The sequence below is a fragment of the Oculina patagonica genome, chromosome 8 (genome assembly GCF_052425735.1).
Source record: "Oculina patagonica isolate OP01 chromosome 8, crgOcupat, whole genome shotgun sequence".
Taxonomy (NCBI): domain Eukaryota; kingdom Metazoa; phylum Cnidaria; class Anthozoa; order Scleractinia; family Oculinidae; genus Oculina; species Oculina patagonica.
In genome coordinates this window covers 4,764,091-4,791,862 of record NC_135765.1, presented here as the reverse complement: position 1 = coordinate 4,791,862, position 27,772 = coordinate 4,764,091, and the positions used below count along the sequence as shown (strand labels likewise).

The following is a 27,772-nucleotide window of genomic DNA, read 5'->3' as shown; positions in this document are numbered from 1 at the left end:
AGCCGCACAAATTTTTAACCCTTTATTTCATAGAATACATTCGATTATTAAGCTTTTTTGTAGGCAGATCTCCAGATTTTCGGTGGCCATGGTACGTTTAACTTTTTGTATGTGCTTTTTGTATGTCCTCTATTAGTTACTCTTATAAAGCTTATTAGATACACATTGTATAAAATATCAAGCATTGTATCTCAAATTGTGAAAATAAGAACTACTGTTGTACTTCGATAAATTGTTAGGTTAAGTTAGATAAATAAATTTATTGGCAAGGAAGCTGATAACCCTTTTGCCACACTTTACCCCACAAAAACGCTCTCTTTTTACACGGATTCACATTTTAACTTGTAGTTGAACAGTATGTATGTAAAATGATAAGATTGGTTTATGAGTACCAAATTACGTTGTTGAAAATTTGTCTTTATTTGCTACATAAAAGGCCTACTCAATAAATTGCCACCCTCAGGCTCAAAACATGGAACCTCATTCCTTGACTCTAATTTTGACTCATCGAACGAAACGTTTGTGTGATATAAGAGTAGATCAGGTTGTTTTCAGTTTTGTTGTATTAAATCTTTAATGTTTAAAGTGGTACTATGATCAAAATTTTACCTTCCCTTTTCTCTTCGGTTTTCGAAAGTACTTACATTAAATAGTAACCTTGCCAAATTTTAAGTTCAAATTCGAATTGGAAGACTACTTATTTCACGCGTAAACTTCGGCTTTGGCTTGCCGCCATTACTAGATTCAAAAATGTCCGAGGACCAAATAGAGATCTGGAACTAGTTGGGGCGAGAGCATGCTGACGTCATATGCGCATCAACAAAATGCCTGCTTCGAAGGCTGGAGTGACCGATTTGGACAAACATTGGTTTTCTTTTTAACCTGAAGTGGTACAGAAGCCTGATCTACTGCACAAATGTTTTTTAAACATACTACAAGGCATCTCCAGATCACTTTTGCACAACATAGTGGCAGAAAACAATTCAAAAGGCGGAATTTCGTGACATCTTAACGCGCCCGATTCAACCGTGCGAGATGAATAATCGATCACCTGATAACTTTGAGAGAAACTTGTACTCATGGAAATGTGTTATAGATATTTTCCCTGCAACCACTGTGAGGTTAACTTCTTAGCTTTTTGAGAGAAGTTGGGGGATTGGATAGAATGCGTGAGCAAAGATGTTTCGAAATTATCTACAGCTTACTGTATTCACTAATTTGTAGAAGCAAAACATTGGGTGAGTGGCGTAAATTTACTTTTATTGCTCAAGCGCACGTTTTATTTCTAGAATATTTATTTTTAAATTATCTGTAGATAAGCTTACTTTATGCCCAAAAAGGTAATTTTTGGACAAAACCCTGTATGTTTTCTGAATTATCTCTTTCGAATGAACATACATTATGTGAAGTACACTACAGCTGCAGAAGGAAGCAAAACTTAGCAATATCATTTTACTGATTATAGGTACTGAGAATGTTCCCATTGTAATCCTCTGTATACTTTGCAGTCTTAATAATTGAAGTTTTTTTGCTCACCAGCACGTTCTCGGTGTTGGTCACTTGTTTATTTCTGCCATGAAATGTAGAAGTAGTCGCTACAAAAGGACTACTTCATTGTGCACTTACAGAATAGTATCCATAAACATTTTCTGAGGAGTAAATTAAACTCAGGATTGAACACTGACAGCCTGTCTCAGAGACATACAGGCTATCCTGATTTTACTCAGTAAATCTTTATTTATGAGCCATATGTACCCTTATGAGCCTTTATTTATGAGCCATATGAGGAGTTTTTAACATAGATTAATTAGGAGTAATTCATTTTATCCAAATTTTTATCATTGTAATTTTTTATCATTGTAATGATTATCATTGTAATTTTTATAATTTTAAAATTGTTATTTCTACTGTAATTTATTGTCACTGAAAAGCCCCGTAAGGGGAGTGTCAAATTAAAGTATCGTATTGTATATGTACACTTACCGGTATGTTGTGTGCAACAGAGCAATGTTGAAATCCTAGCCACCCTTTATTTTGAGTTTGCAATATTTTTTTGCATGTCCTTTTTGTTCATTTAGTTGAGAATTTATGGGTCAACACAAAGTGCAAGGCAGCGACGCATGCAGTCCATTCCAGTTAGCCTATGTAACAGTGCGGTCAGCCTACAGTTAGGTTAGGTAGCTTGCAGTTAGCCTTTTTATTTGGAGTAGGGATTTCTGCCTTGCATGCCTTGCCTCACTGCCTTGCCTTGCACGCCTCGCACATTATTTTGTAAGAGTTGATTTAGTAGCCAAAAATAAATCATGTAAATGTGCCAGAGAACTCTTGAGCTGCTAACACAAGTACAGTCAAACCTGTACCATAAATAAAAATGTTGTCATAGTAATGTAGTAGTTGTATTGAGATGCAGTGGCCTAATGGTTAGTGTGCTGGATTTCGGATCAAGGGGTTCAGGTGTGAGCCCTTACCAGTGTCATTGTGTTGTGTTCTTTGGCAAGACTACTCTCATAGTGCCTCTCCACCAAGTGTAGAATGGGAATCGGCAAATTAATGGTGTGGGGAGGGGGAAGGGTAAACCTGTGATGAACTTGTACTTGCATTTATTTAGGAGGAAGTAGAAATACTCCTGGTTGCTTAATCCTACTTACGGGTAAGCTTGCTTGATGTACAACTAGGCTTGCATGCAGACTTTGATTTTTTGTGTCAAGGGAGCAATTGTGAAGACTATTTATGGGAATTAAGTATATTTAACCCTTATGGAAGCAGAAATTTTTTTCTAATATGGTGTCTGTTTATCTAGGGTGGTACACAGAGCTGGCTTGCTTACAGTCGGGTTAAGTTAACACAGGATAAAAACAGGACAGTATTTTAGAGCAAAACGAAGAGAAAAATCGCCCCGCTTTGACAAACTGCCCCTTGGTCTTGGAGATCAGTAACAGTAAATCAATCTGAAACATTTACAGAAAATAACAGTCCTTTAACCGATTAAACGCCGGCTTCAAATAAAGGCCGGGTCCACCAAGCCAAATTCGAAATAAATACCAGGGGCGTTTAATTGAGAAAATACGGTAAAACAGGTTTCGTTCCAGAAAATTTGTGCCAAAAAAGTAAAAAAAAAAGTCTGATGTGTTTCTTGTTTCATTGATATGTTTCTTGTTTCATATACCTCACATGATTTTGGGAAAAAAGAAAAAAAAAATCCTCGAACAAACTATGCCAAGTTAGTTCATTTTGGTGATGCTGTGAATTGTTGTGACTCTGTACTATCTGACTACTGTATGAGGCTGGCAGACAAATTTTTAACTTTTTACTTGGGTACATATCCTCTCAGGCCAAGGACAAAATTATGAGGCCAAGAGGAAAACACATTAACTCTGGTGAAATGAATGAGGAAAACTACTCCTACCCAGTTTTCCGGCTGCTCAAGGGTCAGTTTCATAACATAATTTATTAGTAAATAGTTTCCTTATTTTAGGAAACAGAAATACTGAATGCTGGCTGAAACTGGATGTCTGTACTGATATCACCCATCAAAATTATTGTCTGTTTTGCAGTAAAGGAAGCTAAAACTATATAAATCAAGGAGCTAAATCTATTGATCACCTGCACCATCCTAGTTGACTTTAATTTTTCTGTATAAAGTTGACATTATTTCATGTTATTACAGCTTTTTGTCGAGAGAAAAAAACAGAGAAAGATTTCTAATTAGCTCATAATGCCCATGGCGTGTGTTATAGATTACAAGAATGAAAACAACAGTTCAGATCATCTGATCATTTCAATGCTTCTTCAAACGGCAATAGCAACCTACATGTATGTACCTCTCTACAAACATTGCACACATTTTATCCTAACTATTCAATTACGTTTTTCCCATCATACCATGTATTCAAACGTATCATAGAACGTATGCAGTCCCTGAATCGCCGTTCCTCTTCGCTCTTCGAGGCTTCTTTGATCGGTGCTCCGATCGGGCATGAAGAAGACGACAGCTTCATTGAAGGCAAACAGCGCCAAAACCTCATCGAACGAAATACAAACATTGCCCTTTATAATTATTTAGACGGCTCTAATTCTCATCACAAGGAACGATACCGCTAAATTACATTGTCTCTTAGTTGCAGCTTTCTTCGGTTTGGCTACCGGACGAACTGGGCGAAGAATTCGACGAAGAAAACATCTTTTACAACCCTGTGAATTCTCAGTGTATTCTCTCTTTGAACACTCGAAGCTCGAAGCCAAGATGCGCATATGACGTCACGATCCAACTCATGCGTAAATCCGCTTTTCAGTGCAGTCGCCGGCTCACTTTAGCGGTCCGAGTAATGGCGGACGGGTTTTCGACGATTTTCGGCTACCTTTTTTAAGGCTTATCTCGCTCGCAACGTTCTGAATTCTAGCGTGTTAGTTAAATATGGACTTATTGTCCAAATTGGCGTTAGAAAAAGTCGAAAAGAAAAACAAAAAATTTCGTCATAGTAGCACTTTAAAACAAGACACTTGTAACTTGTCGCTGCAAAGGCACTCCCTCCCACCATGCAGGTTTACTTAACAACGAGGCAAAGCTTGCATGAGGTTCCACTAGTCAATCGCTGACAAATATACTGAGACCGCTTTACGTTGTGAGACAACTCCTCGTGCAAGGCTAATATTGTTGTTGTGTATTGGTGTTTGCATATGGATTCTATTGTGGGCTTGTCGACAGCCATACAAACGAGGCTTACTTTATTTTTATGTATGAAAACACAGAAAAATCATCGAAAAAATCGAATTAACACATTTTATTATTTTCCCTTTAATGTGTCTCACCAAATTGTATGACCTTTGGAGGGCCATTGTTTATAACAAAGAGTATACCGGGCTCTGTCTAAGACTTAAGTCGCCCAGCAGTAAATGTAATTCATATAAGTTCAAAAGGCATGTTTTTCCTCATTTGGATGTTGATATATCTGTTGAAAGAGTTTTTCTCCGTCTGGATGGAAACTATGCTGGAAAATTGACTGCTCGGTACAACTTGAAGAAGACGATAAGCTTATCATGAACGAACAATTGGATACGAAAAAATCGGTGATGAGTTCGTCAGCAGCAGTGACAAAGAGATTGAAGGGGGAAATACTGATGGACGGGATTGTCGGTGAAGAATAAGGAAATAATCAATAATAGGCGTTATACCATTTTACAGCGTTTCTCCAGCTCCCTTAAAAGTTATTTTGATTGGAACGCACATGTTGTGTTTGCAAACGCCTTTCCAAAAGAAAGTGAAGATGATGCGATATAATAGAATGGAGGCGTCGTTAGAGAGCAGTCTACCATTTCCTTGGTTTTCTCGTTTCCTTTGAACGAAAGGTGGGAGCGCTAAACTGGGGGCGAGCTCTACCCACTACGGGTAAAGAGAGACTGCTTGTAGTGTATTTTTCTCTCCAAAATTATGGAGCCTTCCAATTGTGGTTTGCAACGCGAGAGATAAGACTTCATGTTGGGCTTCCAACTGTGAGGTTTTCACCCTGTCATGATACAAGAGAGGAACTTTCCACCTTGCAATGTCACGAAGCTAGAAAAAAAAAAAAATGAAAAAAATCTCTTTTTATGTCCATCTTAATTATTCTCCTCAGCTCCTGTATAAGTACATGCCCCGCCTGACAATTATTTCTTTTCATTCTTCCCCCACTACCGTGCGGATCCTCCTCAAGTTTTTGTTTTACTCCCCAGCCCCCTTTGAACGACTGGAACCGTTGTCGTTAATTAAGTTACTCTTAAATTACTTTTAAGCCTACTAGATACCCATTATATAAAACAAGTAAGCATTTTAGCTCAGATTATAAAAAAAGCAAATTTGGATCCTCGAAAATTTGCTATCGCAGTTAGATTAATATTTATGGCGGAAAGGAAGTTCGCCCATTGGCTGCACTTTCCCCCACAGTAAGGCCCTAGCCCACCGGAAACAGGTCCGGAGAAACACCGTTTTCAAGGTGGCTATCCACGTACCACCTGATCTGCTCTCGCCTCAGGAGGGCTCTCATCTTGCTTCTGGTTTTAAATCCTAAGACACCCAAAGGCTGATTATGCGGGATGCAAATGGACTTCCACAGTCACATTCTGTTTATACGTACAAATGAATAAAAATTTGTAAATGAAATCAGACATAAATTTAAATACATAAATACACAAACACTTTTATTTACCCTCGAATTTGTAAAGTGGCTTATGCAGCTTATATCTCCGAGCATTTCAATAGCACGCAAAGTAGAACGAGCAAAGACCAGACCACAACATCGGGAACTCCATGCCCTACTCTTTTCTCTCTTCTCCTTATCCGAGAAGACTAAAATATCTAACCGTTCGCTGATATTATTGCAAAGGCAGCATATTCTCTTCAGTCATCATTAAGACCCTGAGTGTTGGTCCGGTCTGGTAGTCGAACCCGAGACCTTTTGCTTGGTAGTCCGGCGCTCTACCAACTGAGCTAACGAAAGAAAGCGTTGGTTAGAGCAACTATCGAGCACACTCTAGGTGAAATCTCGAAGCGACGGGAGCTTTCGAAGCAAAACAATATTTGTTATTGTATTGTATTGTAAGCGAATTTAGGGTGTATTTATTTGTAACAAACACGTATAGCCGTCGCATTTTCTCATTGGAATTTTTCATTGTTTCAGTAACCGTAAAAAGCGTCATCTGCCTATCTACAAATAAACTATCCTTTGCCTTTAGACTTTGCTCTTCAACTAAAAACTGCACTGATAGCAAAGCTTAAGTTTATAGTTCCCACTGAAGATAATAGAAGAAAAAATAACTAGCACTCACTGAGCGCTTGCAATTTCTTTTCAATAAATTATGAAACAAATTTCATTCAAATAAGTTACAAATTTATTCTTTACTCTCAAAACAAAGCTTTAGGTAATCAGAGTATAGATTTTGAGTTAAGTGACAAAAAGTAAAAAGCTTCACATCTGTACATCAATAATTGAAGATAGAGCGGTTTGTTTAGAGAATAAACAAACCGATGTTCTGTTTAGATGTTGAATATTGTAATATGCCTTCTTAATAATATCGTGAATGAAGGAGAGATTGTAGAGTGTATATCTAAGGAATGAGAAGACACTTCAAGTTAAATTTCTTTCACACTTCATAAGTTTAAAAAAAATGTCAGAAAAAATTGCGTGTTACAATGTAGTTACCATGTTAACATAACATTAGGCAAACATCACGATACATATTACTTTTCTGAAAGTTACAAAAATAACAGATGGCTTTAAAAATCTAGAGAAAATCATCTTTTAAGTTCGCGGAAAGAAAACTCGAACAACATGTAAAATCTTCGTCCAGTCTGTGTGTTCAATCGATCCATGCGAAAATGTTCCCGGTACTTTGCGGATTCATCACTGGTTAAGTTTTTTGACGGGTCATCTTGAAAATCGTGCTTTATAAGAAGAAGGTACGTACTTTTAAACCATTCGTCCTTATATGCGCCAGTCGGTTTGTGTTTTTTTTTTGCTGTTGTTTCCTTCCTTTTGATATATCATTCTTAAAGGGGCTTTGTCACGGATTTTACCAGATTTTTAAACAGCCAAAATTTATACTTGTGTCGAAGGAAATCTAAAAATAATGGTCCATTTTCATTAAAAATTGCTATATAAGAGCACTGAAACTGTTAACGAGAGTTTTTGGCTGCGGATGGCTCGGACGGAAATGGATTGCTTTAAGAGTGCGTCCTTGAAAGAACAGGGCAGAAACAGGCAAGAGGTGATACAGCTCAAATCATCGATTTCGCTCAAACTTGGCACAAATGTTGTAATGGTAAACTATTAGATAGATAAAATAGATAGATAGATAGTTTATTGATATTCTTACATGACAGTCTAAAAACTGGATTGCGTAAAAATTTACAAAGATAAATTATTAAAAATACAACTATTAAAATCTATTAAAACTATATTAAAAATTTGCCATAGAAGGAAAAAAGCTATGTTTAAAACGATTGGTCCAAGCCTTATATGCTTGAAAATGACGTTGACTTCTAAGGTTATACATATTTGCATTTTCCTGTGGTAAGAACTTATGTAATTTATGGCTACTATCGAGCATGATCTTATTCAAGAGTTTCTTGCACAGGATAGAACGTCGTTCCTTTAGGGAGCTTAGATTACAACTTGATAGGATATCCTGATATGACGCTTGTGGATCGATAATAAATAGCGCGCGTTTCTGTACACGTTCTATATCGTCGCTTAGGTAAGCGGGAAGGCTGTGGTGAAAAGCCGGCGCGCAATACTCTAGAACTGGTCTTATGCATGTACAATAGAAGTTAAGAATGACCTTTCTTGAGACACAAGCTCTTTTTAGTAATTTGATAAAGTATAGTCTTTTGTTGGCCTTCTTTATGATTTCCGTAACGTGGTTATTCCAATGCAACGTATCGGGGATGGTGACACCTAATATCTTAACACTATTAATCGAAATGGGAGCAAAAGACTGTTTAATTTTCTTAAAGTCTATTGTTAGTTCCTTGCACTTGTCCACATTAAGTTGGAGCGTGTTGCAGCGCGACCAGAGAGCTACCGTGTCCACAGCTTCCTGAATGTTACTTTCACTGTCCTTTGCGACCACTTCAGCAAGGGTAGTGTCATCGACGTATTTTCAAGTCTGTACATCAGAGGGGCTGAGATCATTTATCATAAGGACAAATAACCAGGGGCCAAGCTTGGTGCCCTGAGGCACGCCAGATGGTACGGGTCCCCATTTTGAGAAACAGTCGGCAGAGAGTTTCACACGTTGTTGTCTGTCCATCAAAAAATCACAGACCCAACGAGCGACACCACGTGGTATACGAAGAGACAAGACTTTGTTGACTAGTGTTTGATGATCGATCAAGTCGAAAGCCTTCCTGTAGTCCAGTTGGATTATTCTCACTGCAGCGCTGGTTCCAGCGCTGGCAAAACATTAGCTCAAAATATTTTATTCCGTTCAAGTTATGGCACCCTTTGCAAAAATGGCCATTTTTCACTAATTTATACATATTCAATTAGCTGACTTTGATTAACCAGTTCCACAAGAAAAAAGATTTCTGAAAATGAAATTCACTGCGTTATTTTCTGTGGTTATTAGACTTTAAGTACAATAATTCACTTCAACCGTCCGATTTGATTTCTTCACCTCAAACGGTCTTTTAGAAGGTACACATTTTGAGGCGTGCTGAACTTAGCCAACCCATCGTGGTTCATCCTTCGTGAAAGGTGTAAAAAGGTTGTCAATAAAGTAATTCAAAGAGCAGTTCAAAAATCACAGAGGGACAGTTCTCTAAGCCAGTTTGCGTTTGGATTTCTAGCTTGGAGCCTGCCGTTTCAGTCAGCGGTACGGCCCGTTCACTTGGCATCACGCGCGACCACACGCGTGTTTATTTGCTTTTCCTCCGCGAATATTCGTTTTCGAATATTCGCGTAGGTAGGTTGCGTTTGTGATGAACATGTGATTATTTTCAATTTGTCTTAGGACAAAAAATATCCTCCGCTGCAGCTTGATGTGTGTACCGCAATGTGATGCTGAACGAACTCTAGGGTGCTTACCATTTGTTGGAGAGAGCCGGTTGGAATGACCACTGAAAAATGGAAAGGCTTTTTTTCCCAAAATTAGCAAACTAACCGAAATAGATGTCGCTTAAAATTTGTAGTTAATTTTCCTGTTATTTCTTTCCGTTGGTAGACTTGGACACATGCACATGCATAAATAAAAAATGCGAATTCAACGAAGAGACATAAACCTCATATCAGTTAAGCCGGGGATTAAACTCTTTGCCACTAGCTGGATTTTTCCTCGGTAGCCTCGAGTTCAACTAGATCTTCCTCTACGCCATATGTCTATATAAGTAACCGACTAGTTAGCACGAGGGTCCGACAAGCATAAAGCAATTTTAACAGAAACCGTCATTGACTTTTTTTTTATTTTGCAGATGCCAGTTATCGCTGTACTTTTAATGGTGTCTGTAATCTTTCGCAACATCTCCAGCCAGCAATGCGGAATCGGCACTTACTCCATCTATCAAATGATGCTTAGGGGCCACACCTTTAAGACGTTCAAAGCTCGTCCACGTTCTATGGATTGCAGAGAGGCGTGCATTTCTGACGTGCAATGCCAAAGTTACAACTACGTCATGTTCAAAGACATATGTGAGTTGAACAACAGAACTAAGGAGGCCAGGCCAGAGGACTTTGTCAAGGACAGGGACAGATATTACATGAAAAAGGCCTCAAAGAGAGGTAATACATGTAACTTGCAAATTCAAATCTCATCGTCATACAATTTTTGTAGTTTCAGTTAAAGCGATTCTTTGCCTTGGCAACGACAATAAGTTGTAACGAGTTTTCGTCATTCCTTTCCAGTACCCCTCGGTTCTATTCCCGAGCTGTCTGCTGCTTCGTGTGGTGAGATTAAGGCGAATGAAGGAGCACAAGCGGTCAGCGGTGATTACTGGTTGTATTCTAAGATCTCAGGAAACTCCATTCTTGCTCACTGTGACATGGAAACAGGAGGTAAGGGCAACTAATAAAAAGTCTACGTCGAGATAAGTGGCCCACACCGCTGGAGCTTATCCCGGTTTCTGTAGCATTAAGCGACAAGGAGTATTTCTACTCACCCCTGGATGGGATGCTAGTCAATCGCAGGGTTACCCCTAGCATTATTTCGCCGGTACCCATTTATACACTTGGCTGGAGAGAGGCACTATATAAACGAATTGTGGTAATTTTCTTGACGTCACTGGTAACCATAGCAACAGTAAAACCTCTCAAAAACACCCAAAATTTAAGCTTTAAGCATAAAATCCCAATATCACTTTCCAAGCGAACTAATGCTCGTTTCAGATTGCGTTTGGACTATTTATCAGATTTATATCGAAAAAAGCATGTATGGAAGGCAATTGACCTTTTCAATTAAGTGCTTATAACTCAAAAACGAGTCCTGTGACCCCAGGCTCCTTAAAAAACTGCCGCTGGCCAAAGGACATTTTATTACAGGACAACTACCAAACTTATTGGACCTTACTTTAAAACTCAGTAGATCTATTTCAATTTTTAGAAAAGCATTGAAACGTAATTACCTAAATAAGAACGTAATAATATTAATTTTAATTTTTAATTTTAGTAGAATGTAATATTATTGATTTTAGTAGCATATATTATCTTCGAAAAGCCCCCATGGGGAAAGAAAATAAAGTATGTATGTATGTAACATTACCAATGGTCTTCACAACACAAGTGTTACAATTATTCTTAAACACAACAACGCTTTTCAATTTTCGAAACATGTTTAGATAATTGAAAAGCGTAGTTGTGTTTTTAAATATAATTTTTACTTAACTTCCCTTTAACTTTTCTTGGCTGCAGTTTCCTACAGCTGTAACAATGGATCATGCTACTCACCTTTCTCAGACGAAAAAGACTGGAACAATGCGAACACATCATGCGAGGCTAACGGTGCTCATTTGGTGAAGATCGAATCCGCTGACGAAAACGATTTCATTAAGAGTCTTGTTGGCGAAGTGGATTACTGGATTGGACTAACGGATGCTGAAACTGAAAATGAGTTCAAGTGGTCTGACGGAAGTGAATTGACTGGGTACAAAAACTGGATGTCTAGTGATCCAAATAATTACAATAACCAGGATTGTGTTGCAATAGTAAATGGAAATTTCTACGGTGCGGTTTATGATGGAGAGTGGCACGACGATAAATGCTCTAAAGCGAAGGGATATATTTGCGAGAAGTAATTAAGTGACAATAAAACAAACAAACAAACAAACAAACTAACAGAAAAACGTATCTTGAGGAGAGCTTTGTCACGTTATATTTGTTAAAAAATCTTTGTAATGCACAACATTACCGTCAAATCTAATTACATTTGTACCGTAGAGTTTAACTTTTTATTTCCAAGATTTAAAGTAGCTTATGCAGACCAAGTTAACGTACTTTTACGTGCAAAAATCACACGATTTCCATGTTTTCCTTTTGGTTTTGTAGTGTCTTGATGGGCTCAATATATAATAGTGTATGCTAAATTGTACAAAATGGATTGGATAATACGATTTTATTTCATTGCTTTAAATGCTCATATTTCAATCTTTCATCTTAGTTGGTTGTAAACAAAATTCGTTTTAGAACTAGTCCAGGTGGTTATTGTTTTACAAAAACCCTTGTTTGGAATCGAACATATTTTTGTAGTTACTGAAAGGTTTAAGTCAGCATTTAAAATGATATGATTCATTGCTTAAAGATATGATTTTTCAATCACTTGTTGTAACAAAGTTAATTTAAAATAGTCCATATAGAGAGTATATATCTATGGTTCTGCCGTAAATACGAGCGAGCCATTGTTTTAGGCTGATTCATACATACTCGTCTTTTCAGTTAACAGTAAAGTTTTATAAGATGATTATTGGCGTGCAAAGTTAGCTTGCAGCAAAACAAATATTGATTTAGCTCGAGGTAACATTCTAGTGTATCAGTAGCTAATAACCCTTTACTTCATCGAGAGAACCAAGAATTGCCACTGAGAAAACGTTTAAAAAAACAGCACCAAATGAAAGTTTTGCTCGAGATCATTCATTTGAATGCACACATCCATCAACAGAATTGAAAGGTATAATGACCTAATGCAGCATACTAATAAACACACGACACAGCTTTTATTATTAATTATTATTACATTAGAATTACTTTGAAACATGTGATTGTTCGAAAGCATTCAGTCAATATACAGTAGCATGTGAACTTGACATGATAACCCAATATCTGCAGCAGATATTGGGTTATCATGTCGAGTTCAAAGTCCGCCTAGTTTCCAAGCCCCTCGTCCGTGTAGTGTCATTTTGAATTAAAGCCATTTTGCATCAGATAAAAGTCTTCGTTTGCAAATTGTTTGAAAATGTACAATAAAACAATTAATGAATTCGGTTTTCGCATGATATCGTGAATTATCAAAACCTCGTGTCTGTGTTATCTGCCTTAGCCGACCTCGGTTTTGATAATTCACGATATCATGCTCAACCTCATCCAATAATTGCTTATTGTCGGAACCCACAGACTCGTGTAATGAAACCACATTCCGCAACTCGAATTTTGACTCACCGAAGGAAAGGGTTAAGCTATATAAGTAGATAAGGTTGCTTATTGTTGTATTTTATATAAAATGTTTAAAGAACACTCTTCTAACTTGTCGCCGATTTAAAAATAAACTGCTACTGCTGTGTTAGTGGCCAGATTGGAAGGAAGGTTCGCCTGGAGTAGAAGTGCTACCCAGTACTTCTTTCACACACTGTTTGCGAACAAGATATAAAACAAAAAGCTTGAGAAGCTTAATATCGGGCGGTTAATGTTTAAGGTGGCTCGTACCGGTTTTTCTCGCGTGGGAAGTCTGGTGACTAGCGCGCGCGTCACGCTTCATGCCCACGAGTCACGCGCGAGATTTGAAAAGGAAAACAAACATGGCGGCCGAGTGCGAGGTTGCTTTTCTTCATTTTAAGAAAGAAATTCCGCGTTCAACTGAAGTTTTTTCAACAAGAACATTTTAAGTCAACTTAATGTTCGACAGTCAAAATGTTTTCGGATCTCGCTGCTCGAGTTACAAAAGCAAATTCGCATGTGCTACGATCGATCTTGTCGGAGATCGTGACTCAATTCCACTTTTTTCGTTTCAGCTTATTTGAGTTCGCTTTCAAACACATGATTATTCAGACAAAGAAATACTAAACAGTAAGACCTAAGAGGCACAACTGGCGCTAACTGAAACTGGCTAAATCCCATGAAATCCTGAGCCGAAAAGTTTCGCAGACAAAGCGAGGGGAAGTCCACGCGTGTTGCGCGCGTATGTGCCCGCAAAGATCAGCGGTAGTCAGAACTGAGCATGAGTAAATACCAAACTTTTAAAATCGAAATTTTAAAGTGCGCGGAAACGCGCGTGGGAATTATTGAGTTCGCGAAGGCTTTAGCAGGAAAACTAACCCGATGACCCTTATTTTTTATTGCCCTAATATTTTCCTTTTATGTAAAGGAAACGCCAGAAAAAATCTAAAAAAATTCTACGAAAGGAATTTTTAATTACATACAAATTGCTCTTTTTTGCATTTGCAAAAAATCCGCTTCGTAGAATTTTTTTAAAATAATTATACAGTTTCTTTTTCATATGCTTAAAGTTATCACGAGAAAAAAAATGGGGGTCATCGAGTTAGTTTTCAAGATATAAGCACCGGAAGCTGAAAAAGGGTCCAAAAAAATCATTGCCTATCGTTGCCATGGTAACCACTGATGACGTAATTATTGGTATTTTGGATCAACAACACAATGGGTAATTTAATTATACAAAAAAATTGTTACGATCTTTAATTATTTTTTTGGCCATTTTCTTCCAAACGTCGCACAGTCAAAAACCTGAAAACTGGTACGAGCCACCTTAACTAACCACCTTGGCTTGAAAGGGAGGGTTCAGTACAGCAAAAACCACTAGGAAAGCAGTATCTTAAGTAACACTCAGTCCGAGGTTTGCGTAAGTCGCCCGGTTTGCATGAGCTGTATTAGTATGCTTAACATAACATCTAGAATGTTGTCAAGATTGCATTATAACTTAATGACATAAAGGTCTAAATTTATAAATATATTTTGCACAATGGAAATAAATGATTGAACTACACGACTAGAAGAAATAAATTTTTATCACTTAGCAAAGTGAAGCCTATTCGCAATACTTTAAGGCGGGGTTTCACCTGAAGGCCGTTTTTCCAACGCTTAAGTTGGCTGATAACGGTTTTCGGTATTTTCCAGCCCTTACACTTTTATGGGACAGCACAACAACTCTTTATCAGCTACCTACTAATGTCAAGAAAATGATCACAACTTGTTGACCATTGATTGGGTATTTTGTATCATAACTAAGTACATGTACTGACCCAAATTAAAAGGGCTGGGAAACACTGCAAACCGTTAGTTTCATTTTCGACTCAGCGTATATTTGCTAGCTCCCATCTCGCTATTTTTTTCTAACCGCACAGAGTTTTAATATTGCATAGTGGTAGCTTTCATCGAGAACCATGTCTTGAAAGAACAATTTTGTGCTTAACTGTTCCTTCACATAACATTTTTATTTGCAAATCCACTTAACCATAGATATTAGAGAGAAATAGTTGGGAAGCCCGGTAAACATCAAAGAAGCAAACAAAGAGGCCAAGATTTATGTTGGAAGGTCTAGGACCCTGCCATGGCCAGAAATCGCGGACATTGGAGTCGGAGAATTTTGATGCATTAATCGATCATGAAAGTTGATAATAGCCGCTGATTCGAAAGCCTGACTTCGGGCTCGTATACATCGACGATGATACACAAGAATAAGGCCTACATAGAGGAATATTTTGTGTAGTAAGGATTAAACCACTGGTCAAAAATATTGCACGATAATTAAACTGGAAGCAAAAGAGCTATCAAACGATGTCTTTTGCAGCAAAATTGGAGCAAAGACGGCTGAAATATCGCAATTCAAAGACAACGGATTTTTGGATTTCAACGTGGACTGCTGCCTGGTGTTCATTATGCGATTGTTATGGTTTTTGAAAGCAATTTGCAAAGCGAAGAAGTCATCCCAAGGAGTAAAAATTAGACAAATGGTACTTCATATGATGCTTTTTCTCAAGCGATCACGGCAACTGGGATATCAAGATTATTTCACCTACTACGATGCATCAAAATCGCTGTTTTAAGGATTCAGGCCTCTTGAATATAGAGCGTTGCATGGGCCAAGCCACACCAAGCTTCGGAAATAAAAAGCAAAGCCAGGAACATTTGTTTATGAAATGCAACTGTAAGTATCAGCTGAAGAAACGTTCAGGAACTCGACTGTATTTCGGCACTTGTTCCAGGTAAACCAGAAGTCATTCTATTTCACGTTATTGTTTTTATCCCATACAAAGCCTTTAGATGTTTGGCGGCCATTTTTCTAGTGACACTCGCTCGTGCGTCGTCGGCGTGTCCGAATTTTTTTGTTTTTGTTTTGCGCTCATACAATATGCATGAGTTACGTAATCGCAATTTTTCTATTGGTTAGTTACATGAACACACGTAACCACCTATTGTATTTTGTCAGGTTTTGTGCAGGGTCAACCCCCAAAATAGCGAACAAAAACATACAACAAAGAACTTTTTCGGGCCTTATAACCATTTTCCTCTATTTACTATGACTAAACATAACCAAAATACTGAAAGAGTACTTAAAAATTCTAAACTATATAGAGAAGCGTTTACAACCTTTGGCAACAATCATACACAACTCGTCCACACAAAAATTGGACTAAAAAAATGCACGAAGTTTCAACAGTCAGTACAAATGAAGAAGGTGCCAACACTAGCAACATTCCTGCCCTCACTCCATGTAAGGGACAAGTGAATCTTCCAAGACAATATACTAAAACAGTATTCATGCACATGCACAAAGGAAAGTTCTTGAAGGGATTGAATCACTGCGACAGAAGCATCACGGAATGACAGTCCTGAACAGTTTTGACCATGTTGAAACGTGGAAGCCAATCCTGAACTCCTTCTTCGATCGTGAGGGAGACTATAACAGCCAGTGAAGTATCACATGACGAGCTTCATGCGACTCTGAAATTCGCAGCTGGAGCTGGGGCCTAATTTCCGGTAGTTTGTGTTTGCGGGTGTTTGCGTGATTGAAAAATCTGTCACTTTGCGGTAAGTGAGTTGTCGCTCTTGTCACTGTATGAGTTAGAAAGGAAGACCAGATAATTTGTACTTTTATGGAAGATGATCATGCTGTGTGGTTGGTTAATAATTGCGAGATCGAAAGAAAACATTCGACATCGCGCGAAATTCAAAGGTTTTGAGCGGCGAAGCGGGAATGGCGGCCCCGCACTCCCTTCGCCTCAAGCGAGTGTTTGGGCCTTCGCTTTCAAACGCCAAAAAGTGGTATGCCGTTTCCACTGAATGGTTATCGAGGCCGAAACTTGACACAGTGGCCAGCACGGTAGCACCTTTTAGCGAAGAAATCGCCGTAGTTTCCATTTACGACCTTGTCGATTGCAATGGCGCGAAGGTCGATGCATCGTGTTTTGGTTCGGCGAGGAAGAAAGATTTGGTCGTCGTGTCGACCCTTTTTGGTATCCTAACGAGAGCTCTGCGAGGGAAAAGTACGAAGGAGAACAGAGTAATCGCCTCGCTTGAATTTAGTGCGATTAGAGACGTCGTTAACTCTCTTCCGATTACTGCAATGGCGGGAAGAAGTGAGATTCCCGCCAACTTGCCCGAAACGCCACCATCGTCGCCAGAGGACATGAATCCCGAAGTAAAAGCAGGCTGCAGTATTGGAACGAATGTAGCTCCCGGGCGGGATCTCGCCAAACCTTTTGAAGACCTTAAAAAGCTTGAAAAAACTGAACTGGGGCCTCGATTGAAGGTAAAGCGAACGGGAGCCGTCGCCAGTGAATGCTTGGCTGTTTTGGAAGAAGAGATTGCACCGTGTCCATCTACACTCGGAAAAGCCTTTGGCTATGGGCTTTTGCATTGCTCAAAGGAAAATCAATCTTATGTAGAAGACGTGATATCGACGGCTGTAGAAACGGTCGCTGAGAAGCAAGGTATCAAGAAGGCATTTGGGTCAATAGTAAGCGAGGACTTGAGTAAAAGGCATTTGGAGTCTCTACGAGTTCCCCATTGGGTACAATTGTACGTGAAGTTGGCCACGAAACTCCCAAATCGATCGTGGCAAACGCTTCTCAATTTCCTTAATATTGGTACCAGCAAGGTAAGTTTAATTTTTATATGCATTTTTTGTTCAGGCAAAACAAGATATTCTTTTGTTACCCGGTGGGAAGTGGTGCACCAGGGAAGGGGGGGGGGGGGGGGGATATGAAATTTTTCTTGCTATGTAAGATTTGTAATTTTCCGCATGGGTCTTTAATATTCATTCTGTCAATATTCCTACGTGTTTATCATGATCAATAGTATCTTTATAATTTAATATGCAGATTAAAAAGAAAAGGAAATACCCTGGTGCATGTGTTATGACCATGGAGTAAAATTTGTTTTAAACCAGTTCACTTTTATGATCGCTTGCAAGAACCGTTGTCAGAAACCTCCTTAAACTGTTCTTGACAGAAACCTTGGAAACGTTTCCGGTGTGTTTTGATTTATGAAGACAAATCTAAGTGACAATGGTGGTAAATAAACACTAATTTAAGTGTTTTCTTTGTTTGTTTTGACTATTTGTGTGCCAACTTAATTTAGTTATCACTCTATGACAGTGAAAATGCCAAAAAGGAATCACGATAGTACTAAATGCATTCAGTTAACTGCTTTTCAATCAAATTGTATTGACTGTCCTATACCTTCAATATTTATAGAAATCTACAGATGTGGGAATCCTGTTGAGCGCCAATAACATAAGGGCACAGAAAGATCTGGTCTCTTCTGTTACGAGAAAGGTGTTTGAGCTGGAACCCCTGGTCGAAGACCTTAGAGGTCATGGGATCAGCCTCAAAATGGCCCTCATCTGGCAAATAAGGCAAAGTAGATTACACCAGGACTTATCTAAAATTGATGTGCTGGAGTTTAATTTGAAACTGGATGGACGACCTCTTGCTGGTATTTGAATGAATCATTTTATTGTAGGCAGTGAAAATTTGATAATTTGTTAAACAATGCAATAAATAACATGACATAATTTCTTAACTGATCCCCAATTTGGTTTTTTACTGTACTTTTTAGGTAGACCACAAGTTTCCGTTGGAGTTGTTCCAATGTTAAAAGCTGCAGGCTTAGGGAAAAGTCCTCAGAGTTCTCTGGCTGTATTGCCTATTGCAATAGCTAACTGTGATGAAAGCAAGTGAGTTATATTTTTTGCTGGTCATTTTTTTTTTACTTTTAAAAATATGAATTTTCATTTTTTATTTATAATTATTGTAGCTATAATACTGGTAAGCGCATGCAAGGACTCGATCAGCTTGATCAGCCATGGATGCACTCTTTTGAAGAACTGTTATTTAATGCTATTTTGGTTAAGGTAGAGCTTCAAATAACCATCATTCACTGGTCATTTGCCAACCAAAATTTGCTAATGTCCGATGAAATCCCAAGTTACTATGGCCAGACATAAGCGTAGCCAATTTTTTTATCGCAATTCATTTTCCGTAAGGAGAAATAAAAAACTTTTAGATCACAATTTTCTTGTCTGACCAGAATGGTACCTTAAAGTTAGTAGGACATTATGTCCTTTCAAGTGAAAAAAAAATATTTGCAGCACTGTTTAAGACTTACTTTTGGTGCAATTAACCTTGATTTTTTTAGAATCAATATTTTTTTGCAAGTAAACTGATCAATATTTTTCTGAAACAGCAGTGACATATTTGTTCATGTATGCATGCATATTCCTTTATGTTTTCTCAATGTAGGGAAGATATTAAAATGTTGATTGTAAGGGTCAATGAAGAAAAGAAGGCTATTAAAAAGTTGGGTCTTACTGTTGACGGACGACATTACACAATCAAATTTAAAGGTAAACAATTTAATGTAAACTGAGGATATAGCTAGCATTTAGTTATAATTTGTATCAGTCCCTTCATCACTTTTTCTGCACTTTCAAGAGGTGTGTTTTTGCTGTTTATTTCAAAGAAATCATGTCTGCTTGTTAAGCTCTTTTTGATGTTTTCAAATGTTTTACACTCATAACAAAAATTTTATTTGCAGTCACTTTGGACTTAAAAGCACTGTATTTGCTGCTTGAAAAGATTGGCGACAAGAACTTTAAGCTTGGTATCCATGGAGTTGAGATTGAATTTTGTTTCTTATGTGATGCTTTAAGGGTAGGTATTTGTCATTTTATTTATTTTATTGACTTTTGGCATCTTTATAATAGAACATTAATTCGCTGGCATGTTTGTTTAATATAATACTTTTTTATTCAAAATGACACCATTTTTTTTTGGCTGGCATGTTTGTTTAATATAATAATTTTTTATTCAAAATGACACCATTTTTTTCTACTGGGTAATTAGAATTTTTGGATGAAGCTATTTATAGACTAGTGTATCTGCGTCTATTGCTTTATTATCATCAGTACTATTTTCTTCTTTGTAAATTTATGTTTTAAAAGAAATAAGGACACTGTAATAATAAAGATAATTTTCTGACCATAGAAATTAAAATGTAAACTGATTGCAATATTATTTTGTTATTTTCTTCAGGCCTGCAAAGAACACTGGGGTGGATCATTCGATGAAGTGTGTCTTACATGTCTGCAGTCTAAGGCAAACATTGGAAAGTGAGTTCCTCAAAATGAATAAAACATAACTGTATATATTGTAGAGTGATAAATTGCTTGAAACTTTGCACATCACGTACTGTTTAATTAGTAATTACCAAAACTTCATAAATTGCACTACAGTTTGAATTCATCATTTGTTTGTTTACTTTTAAGGTGGTCCGGAATCCGTGATGATTTGACGTTTCTTTTGGATGAGGAGCTCACCAATGTCACTCTTTGTGCTCTACATAGTGAAATGAGGAACACCGAGCAGCTTCTTGGCTCCCTTGGTTTGTTTGCATATAGGTGTAAAACGCTGGATGATTGCAACGAAGCCCTCAAAGACTATGGTCCAGAACTTTCACGGGGACACAACAGAATTAACGTAAAGCTTCGAAAAGGCCAGCAGACCGCTGTTGACAAAAACAACATATCTGTTGCATCATTTTCTGGTAATTAATAAAGGGGCAGGTTTATTTTGCAGAGCAGATTAGAATGCAGAACACAGAATGCAGTGGCAGAATGGGGAATGGCAGAAAAATGTCACTAGTTAGTTTGTATGTGGTACATGTAAACTTTACCCTGATTTGCTTACAGCTAGCTTCACCGTTTGCCTACACTTAGATTTTACTCCTGTTCGAATTCGCTTGTGTTATTTACAGTTAAGCTTTCACTTTGGTTGGCTTGCAGTATGGTTAATTACAGTAGGTTGGTTATTTTAGGGCAATATGATATACTTTATTGCTGTTTTATCATCTGCCATTGATTCTGCCCTAATATGATTGTATGGTGGAATGATGGAATGGCGATAGCATGTTGCCCTTAAATTAATCAAATAAACAAGCAAACTGCTGACCATATTATTTTGTATTCTGTGAATTTGCATTCTGCAAAATACCTTTGCCATACTGTACCTTACAGCAATGAGTATGATCTACCTATCTGTTTACTTTCAGCTGCATGCATGCCTACAGATTTTATTTATATTGAATTTCTTTTGAATGAATTTGCTGTTTATATTGCTAGGGAGCACAGAGCGAAGCATCTTGGCGAATATCCAAGACATTATCAACAAAACCCTACCACCTAACAAAGTAGCAAACTATTACAAAGAGGTGGAAGGAGCTTCCAGAGATGTTGTACTTGGCTTTGTTACTTTCACAAACCAAGTTAAAAAGGTAAGTACAGTTTAGCAATAATTGTGCATGATCCTGTAATAATTAACCTGAAGGTTTCGTCCTTACTGAGAGTGTTGTTAATGCAATACATTATTTTATTATATACATGTAGAATGCAGTGCTTTAGCGAGTGGTAGCAAATCGAGAAAATTATGGTATCCACACGTTTCTTTGTGATCACGGACATTATGCTGTCATTTGTGATCCAGTTGTATTACGTACTTTTATCATGTACAAAATTTTTTTGAGATGAAGTGGTTTCAGTAGAATAATATTTATGCCTACTTCAAATAATTATTATTTTGCCTTCTTAATTTAGTATGTTGAGGAAATCATTCAAAGTGGACAATATGAAAGGGATTATGGGAAACCTCAAAAGGAAGTGATCAAATTGGATGAAGCAAAAGGTAATGTTTTGATGATCATGTTGTCTAATAACTAATTAAATAGTTACACTAATAATTACAATAGTAATATAATTACTTAAGGATGTGATACGACAGCAGCTTGATCTACATTTATAATTCATTGAATTAAATTCACTATTAATAGAATATACCTGTTTTTATTATTTTATACTCTTAAGTCACTGATTAATATATTCTGTTCAAGATTTAAAGAAGTTTCTTGAAAATGAGAAAGAAGTATGGTCAAGAAAGTTAGAGGAAATTGAGCAAAAATTCCTTTCCTGTGAGCAATCTGCAGTGCAGCAAGCACCTTCAGCACCTTCAGGCCCTCCACCAAAAAAGAAGAGAAAAAGAAAAGGAGATGAGAAAATTGATCAAAAGACAGAAGAACCTTCAGAAATGACAAAGCTTGCTGCCTCACTTCAAATATCTCATTTTCACCAGGTATAATATACCACTTGGTTGTACTGTATATCATGCGACTGTATGTATGTAAGTATGTTAGTTAGACCTGTGTAACTCAAACATCCATTTCATTTGGATAACTCAAATTCCCAGCAAACACAATTTTAATTAACTTTCCATAATTTGTTCAAAATTTATGGGAGTCATGGTGGCCTAATGGTTAGTGTGCCATACTCCAGAGCGAACATTCCGGGTTCGAGCCTTGGCTGAGGTCACTGTTTTGTGTTCTTGGGTAAGGCACTTTACTCTCGTACGACCTCCCTCCACCCAATTTACCCAGTCACTGTGGATAGTGTTATCCAGCTATGGGTAAATGGCTAAATGGGTAACTGGTTTTTTAATGCTTGGGGGTATCCTGCCGGTGCGATGGACTAGCATCCCATCTAGGGAGAGTAGAAATATTCCTAGCTGCTTTAGCTATGCTATTGAAACTGAGATGAGCTCTAGCAGTGAATACTATCCCAAATCCCAATAAAAGGCTAACCACAAGCTACCTAAACTAACCATAGGCTAACCAGAGTATTATTTAGGCTAACCCGGGTTATATGTAGGCTAACCAATGTGTTATTTATGCTAAGAGGAATGGCTCACATGTCTCGTGAGGCATGCGAGCCAGAAATACCTAATCCCAATAAAATGCTAATCACAAGCTACCTAAGCTAACTGTAGGCTAACCAGAGTGCTATTTAGGCTTACCAAAGTGCTATTCAGGCTTACTGAAATGGCTCACATGGCTCATTGGCTCACAGATTATCCAAACCCTAGTGAGGCTTACTGTACTGTTTACTGATATATATTGCAAACAAAAAATGAATAAATCATCAGTTTGTCATGTGTATATCATTACTAGGTGTTTCAGGAGTGGATTGAAATTGCAAAGGTGACAAGAAGTAGTGAGTTTGAGGAGAGTGAAGACCAAGAAATTGACATTTACGAAATACAGGTACACCATCTATTAATGTTGAGATACATACTAAAATTCATTATTTTAATGGTTATTTTAGAAGTCTTTTATTGGCTTGAATAACTAAGTGCCTTTAGTTTGAACATTGTTATCACAAGGATCCATATCCCAATTCTAGAGAAATGGCCTCTTGGAAGTACATTATATATTTCAATATGGCAATAGTTTTTAGGGCTTACATACATGTACATAAAGGTTTACAGGTTAATTTGGTTTACGAGCTCATGCTGAAAATTTAATTTTGTTAACAGTGTAAGCTTTGGGGGTTTCTCCTGCGCCACTTGTTTGGTGTTACTCTTGGTATGGGAGATTATGGCCACCTTACCATCGAACACTCAGCAATGCTGCTGCGCCTTCATCGGACCTTTGCAAAGTATGCAAACCAAGGCTTTGAGGGCTCACACAAAGTCCATCGTGCTATTTACTCAAGGGCAACAAACCATGATCAAGGAGGAGTTGGAAGTTCAGGTACATATTAAGTATAAAGCTCAAATTTGATGGCAATATCATTTACTAGTTTGTTGATTTTATTTATATACTAGTTATGCAACGCTTTCGAGTGGTATTCTATGGAATATCGCACAAGTCACTTGTATTTTCTCGGTATACACACAAGCCTTTAGGCGAGTGTGTATGCCAAGAAAATACAAGTGACAAGTGGGATATTCCATAGTATACCACGAGAAAGTGTTGTGTAACTATTTTATACCATGCCATAGAAATTACGCTTACTAAATTTCGTCAAGAATGCAGTCGCAGCGCACTATGGGAAGGTTGGGTTGAATACCGTCGAATATACAACGGCTTTCCTGTATTCTGATTGGCTGTATTTTCTATGGCATGGTTTAAAAAGGTGTATTAAACTGCTTTTTAGCTAACTGTTATTGAGAGAGTGCTTTATTCCCAAAGTTTAATATATTTCCAATCTATACATGACTAGGTTGATCTGTTGCATTCTGAAGATAACTCAATCGACTTTAAGGTTGTGCAGGACCCGCCTTGCTCATTAATACATTCATTAGCCAAATTAAATGATACATATTCCTAGTGGTAAAACATAACCCCCTTTGTGCTATGACAGGAATGAAATTTTTGTATAAATTATGCTATCTTCATTTTGATAAGAATTAACTTTAAAAAGTGGTTCTTGTCATAGCACAATAGAGTACACCAAGTTTATGCTCTTCACTAATCATTTCCTGAAATTCTATACATTCTGAGAAAACTTGGACACAAAATTGCAGCTTTTGAGGATTCTAAAGACCCTCCGGGTTAATGATTATAACATTGTGTGCTACCGTATATTGAAAGGTGTGACTATAAATTATGATAATTCGCTTTGTTCCAGTGCGTGGGACACAAACATGTAGCTGAGAACAATTGCTTGTAATTACTTAAATATGCTGAACTGCTTGTTTGCTGTATTTTGCTATTTTCAGTTGACCAGATCATGATTCACTGGCTTTGTGAAATGATGCTGTTTTTACGTTACCTATTCCTCAAAGCGTTAGAGTGTATTACTGCAGGTGTGTAGCAGTGCAAATATTGGAATAAAATTATTATAATTATATCAAGTGATGCAGATTTAACAGTTTACAATCAATGTACATATTTCTACCCAAAACCATCATCTTGCAATAGTCATACATTAGATGTAAGTTTTTCATTATAGGTTAATGCTTTTTCTGATAATATTTTTTGAACATTGAATACCAGTCAAGGTACTGTAAAACCCATGCTATAATATTGCTATGGTTTAATTTGCAACAGGTAAAAAGAGCTTTTACTTTCGTGGTTGTGGGTGGTCCAAGGGTGACATTCCCTGGTGCAAGGAGGATGAGAAGTGGATTGCTGCCATGAATCAACTGTTTCAGTTAATGTATGGAAAGGACACACCAGGATATCATTTTGTGAAGGGTAAAGGAGCATGTATAAATGCAATTGATGATCCCAGGCCTCTGTTCCAGTATGATCATGATACCTGGGAAGCCAATTATGAAAGCTTTTTGGCGTCCATTCACACAGATGCTGCTAAGGTGGCCAAATCCTTAAAGCCCCAGTTCGAATCATGCTCCCAACAATGTGAAGATTTATCTGCAGCCACCTTAGATTTTTCTGCCCAGGTGCCCATGGCCAACAACAACAATTTTATACCCGCAAGTAGAACAGAAGTACCGGTACCAAATGTGCAATCCGACTGCATGCCTGCAAACCCAGTAGTTAGATCAAGCACTAAAATGTCTCCAGTTATTGACTTAACTGAATCAAGTTCAGCCAATGAAAATGGTAAACATTCTGCATGGGTCAAAAGTGTGTCATCTTTAACAAGGATCCAACTGAGTGGAATTGTTGTGCCCCAAGTATCACTTAACAGATTTTATTCTGCTCACGTCACTGCTGTATTTGGGCCATACATTGAAGAAGATCCCTTGTCACTTCATGAAAGGCCCCCAGAAAGGTTAGTTGAAGAGGCTGATAAGGCACTAAGAAGAAAGGTAGGCCACCAGGAGCCCACAGGTGTGGAGATTGCAAACCTCGGAACATTTTCCAGAGACAGCATCACAGTCCTAAAGAAGTTTTGTGAGATCTCTTCTTTAAAGTCAGCTATTCGGAGCGAAGAAAGGTGGCTTGAGGTAGAGCCAGATGGGTTGAGCGAGACAGAAATTTGTGCCATAAAAGATGTACTGTGGAATAAGAGTGCAAGTGAAACAGTACTAAGGGCTGGTCAAAAGTCTATTGATGTTGCATCTTTCTCCACCTTGGTTGAGGAGAGGTACCTTGACAATTTCATCATTGATGTTTGCATTTTACGATTTCTACAGGATTGCCATGGCTCAAAAGCACTGTATTTGCCCTCTGAGACCCATACTTGGCTGTTGACAAGAGACAATGCATTTGTTTCTAGAAAGATTGAGGAGGTACTTTCCACCTCAGGGGAGAATGAATTTGATCTTCTTCTTTGTCCACTGCATATGAATCAGTCGCACTGGGGTATTATTGTTATTGACTTGGCAGGGAAAAGGCTTCTGTTTGATGATGGGTATAAATTGACCCCCCATACCAGTGTGCTACCTGCCATGAAATATGTCCTTGATGTTTTTCATGAAATGAGACCGCATGCCCAGTGTTTCAGCAGTTCATTTTGGTCCTCTCTAGATGATTTTGAAAGGTTTGGAATGCCTTCACAAAGGGATTGTGATTCAACAGGACAGGGAACTGGCAGCTGTGGCGTAGGTGTCATTCTGGCAGCGAGGGACTTCATTTTCAAAGGGGCCTCTGATGCAGTTCATCAGTTTGCATGGAAATACACAGAGATGAGGCAATTAAGGAAACATTTAATGATTCAGATTATTAAGTGGGCTTCCATGTAACCAATATTTATAACTTTAAATTCCCAGTTTGGGGCCATATCATACAGAATCACAGCTTTGTTGTTAAAACAATTCCTCAATCACTAACATTAAAATTTCATTTTATGAATTTTGCAGGAACTGTTTGGCCTTCTTGAAGCAGCAGAGGGGCTTGGCCTTTTTAGGCTGCTCCTCTGTGAGAAACTGGTTTTCTCCGGGTGCTTTCTGGGAACTAAAATTTACAAGTAAGTCCTTACTGATAAAACTGTAGATAAGTTTATTGTTTTTATGTACAGCTTTCATTTTATCACTTTAATGTCACAATCTAGAACAATAGCAATGGACAAAATTGTTTGATGTAAATTACATGCACATATATAGATATTTTTTCTCAACCTCGTCAAACAATTATTACATTATTTAAATATCAAATTTAAATCAATATTTGGCTTCAGTTCTGTGTGAGATCATTCTTTTAGTGTTTATTTTGGTTTTGAATCATCAAAATTTAATTCTTGGTAATCTAATTTTAACTTTACCACTGACTTAAATAAATAGTTGGCCTTGGAGCAGCAGAGCAGCTTGGTCATTGGTTTTTTTTTTTTTTTTTTTTTTTTTTTTTTTTTTTTGGGGGGGGGGGAGGGTTGTGGATCTCCAAGAAGTACTTCTCCAGCTATTTCAATTGCAATAAATATTGGAGTCCTTTTGTGTAAAACTTAAGACCAACCGGGAATTAATCTTCCACCGGAAGTAATTCTCCAGGGTTTTTTTGGAAGTAAAATTTCTTGTCAAATTTACCGTAAATCATTATTTGCTAGTGAAGCAGCAGAGCAACCTGAACTTTTCAGGCTGTGGCTCTGTGAGAAGTCATTCTACTGGTGTTTCATTGGGAAGTGAAAATCCTTGTGCTAAACAATAAGATGAACGGCATAAAAATTAAGACATAATAAAGCTATCTTGTAATTTAACCATAAATTGGTATTGAATAATAACGATGTTTGGTTTTTTCCCTGAAGCAGCAGAGCAACCTAGCCTATTTAGGCTGTGGCTCTGTGAGAAGTCATTCTCCTGGTGTTTCATTGGGAATTAAAAATTCTTGCATAAAAATAAAATCATAATTAAACT

At 37.7% G+C, this 27,772-nt stretch overlaps 3 protein-coding genes across 4 annotated transcripts; all 3 read left to right on the top strand.

Annotated features, from left to right (window-relative positions):
• Window positions 1-7,300: 7,300 nt before the first annotated feature.
• On the top strand, window positions 7,301-12,224 carry LOC144663458 (uncharacterized). The gene is made up of 4 exons (XM_078524418.1): window positions 7,301-7,432; window positions 9,944-10,250; window positions 10,374-10,523; window positions 11,376-12,224. The coding sequence occupies exons 2-4, from the start codon at window positions 9,944-9,946 to the stop codon at window positions 11,756-11,758; spliced, it is 840 nt and encodes a 279-aa protein (XP_078380544.1). The 5' UTR covers window positions 7,301-7,432; the 3' UTR covers window positions 11,759-12,224.
• A 4,397-nt stretch (window positions 12,225-16,621) lies between these two features.
• LOC144663391 (uncharacterized) lies at window positions 16,622-27,288 on the top strand. 2 transcript variants are annotated; one of them, XM_078524315.1, is made up of 15 exons: window positions 16,622-17,787; window positions 18,386-18,626; window positions 18,750-18,867; window positions 19,433-19,536; window positions 19,728-19,843; window positions 20,225-20,301; window positions 20,458-20,735; window positions 21,310-21,461; window positions 21,781-21,868; window positions 22,074-22,312; window positions 23,184-23,276; window positions 23,549-23,765; window positions 24,737-24,823; window positions 25,068-25,214; window positions 26,786-27,288. In XM_078524315.1, the coding sequence occupies exons 1-15, from the start codon at window positions 16,885-16,887 to the stop codon at window positions 26,803-26,805; spliced, it is 2,880 nt and encodes a 959-aa protein (XP_078380441.1). In that variant the 5' UTR covers window positions 16,622-16,884; the 3' UTR covers window positions 26,806-27,288. The 2 variants fall into 2 exon arrangements, with proteins under 2 accessions (XP_078380441.1, XP_078380442.1); XM_078524316.1 differs by lacking the exon at window positions 25,068-25,214 and having other exon boundaries at window positions 16,623-17,787; window positions 26,786-27,287.
• Window positions 25,222-26,778, top strand: LOC144663429 (uncharacterized). Its single transcript, XM_078524374.1, has one exon. The coding sequence runs from the start codon at window positions 25,427-25,429 to the stop codon at window positions 26,666-26,668; it is 1,242 nt and encodes a 413-aa protein (XP_078380500.1). The 5' UTR covers window positions 25,222-25,426; the 3' UTR covers window positions 26,669-26,778.
• Window positions 27,289-27,772: the final 484 nt, after the last annotated feature.

Bases quoted from the DNA above. Each gene is read 5' to 3' on its own strand.
- LOC144663391 (XM_078524315.1), top strand. From the start codon at position 16,885: ATGGCGGCCCCGCACTCCCTTCGCCTCAAGCGAGTGTTTGGGCCTTCG. The intron at 21,869-22,073 runs GTAATGTTTTGA...ATTCTGTTCAAG, and splicing joins CAAATTGGATGAAGCAAAAG to ATTTAAAGAAGTTTCTTGAA. The intron at 25,215-26,785 runs GTAAAGGAGCAT...TGAATTTTGCAG, and splicing joins AGGATATCATTTTGTGAAGG to GAACTGTTTGGCCTTCTTGA.
- LOC144663458 (XM_078524418.1), top strand. From the start codon at position 9,944: ATGCCAGTTATCGCTGTACTTTTAATGGTGTCTGTAATCTTTCGCAAC. The intron at 10,251-10,373 runs GTAATACATGTA...ATTCCTTTCCAG, and splicing joins GAAAAAGGCCTCAAAGAGAG to TACCCCTCGGTTCTATTCCC. The intron at 10,524-11,375 runs GTAAGGGCAACT...TCTTGGCTGCAG, and splicing joins CTGTGACATGGAAACAGGAG to TTTCCTACAGCTGTAACAAT.
- LOC144663429 (XM_078524374.1), top strand. From the start codon at position 25,427: ATGGCCAACAACAACAATTTTATACCCGCAAGTAGAACAGAAGTACCG.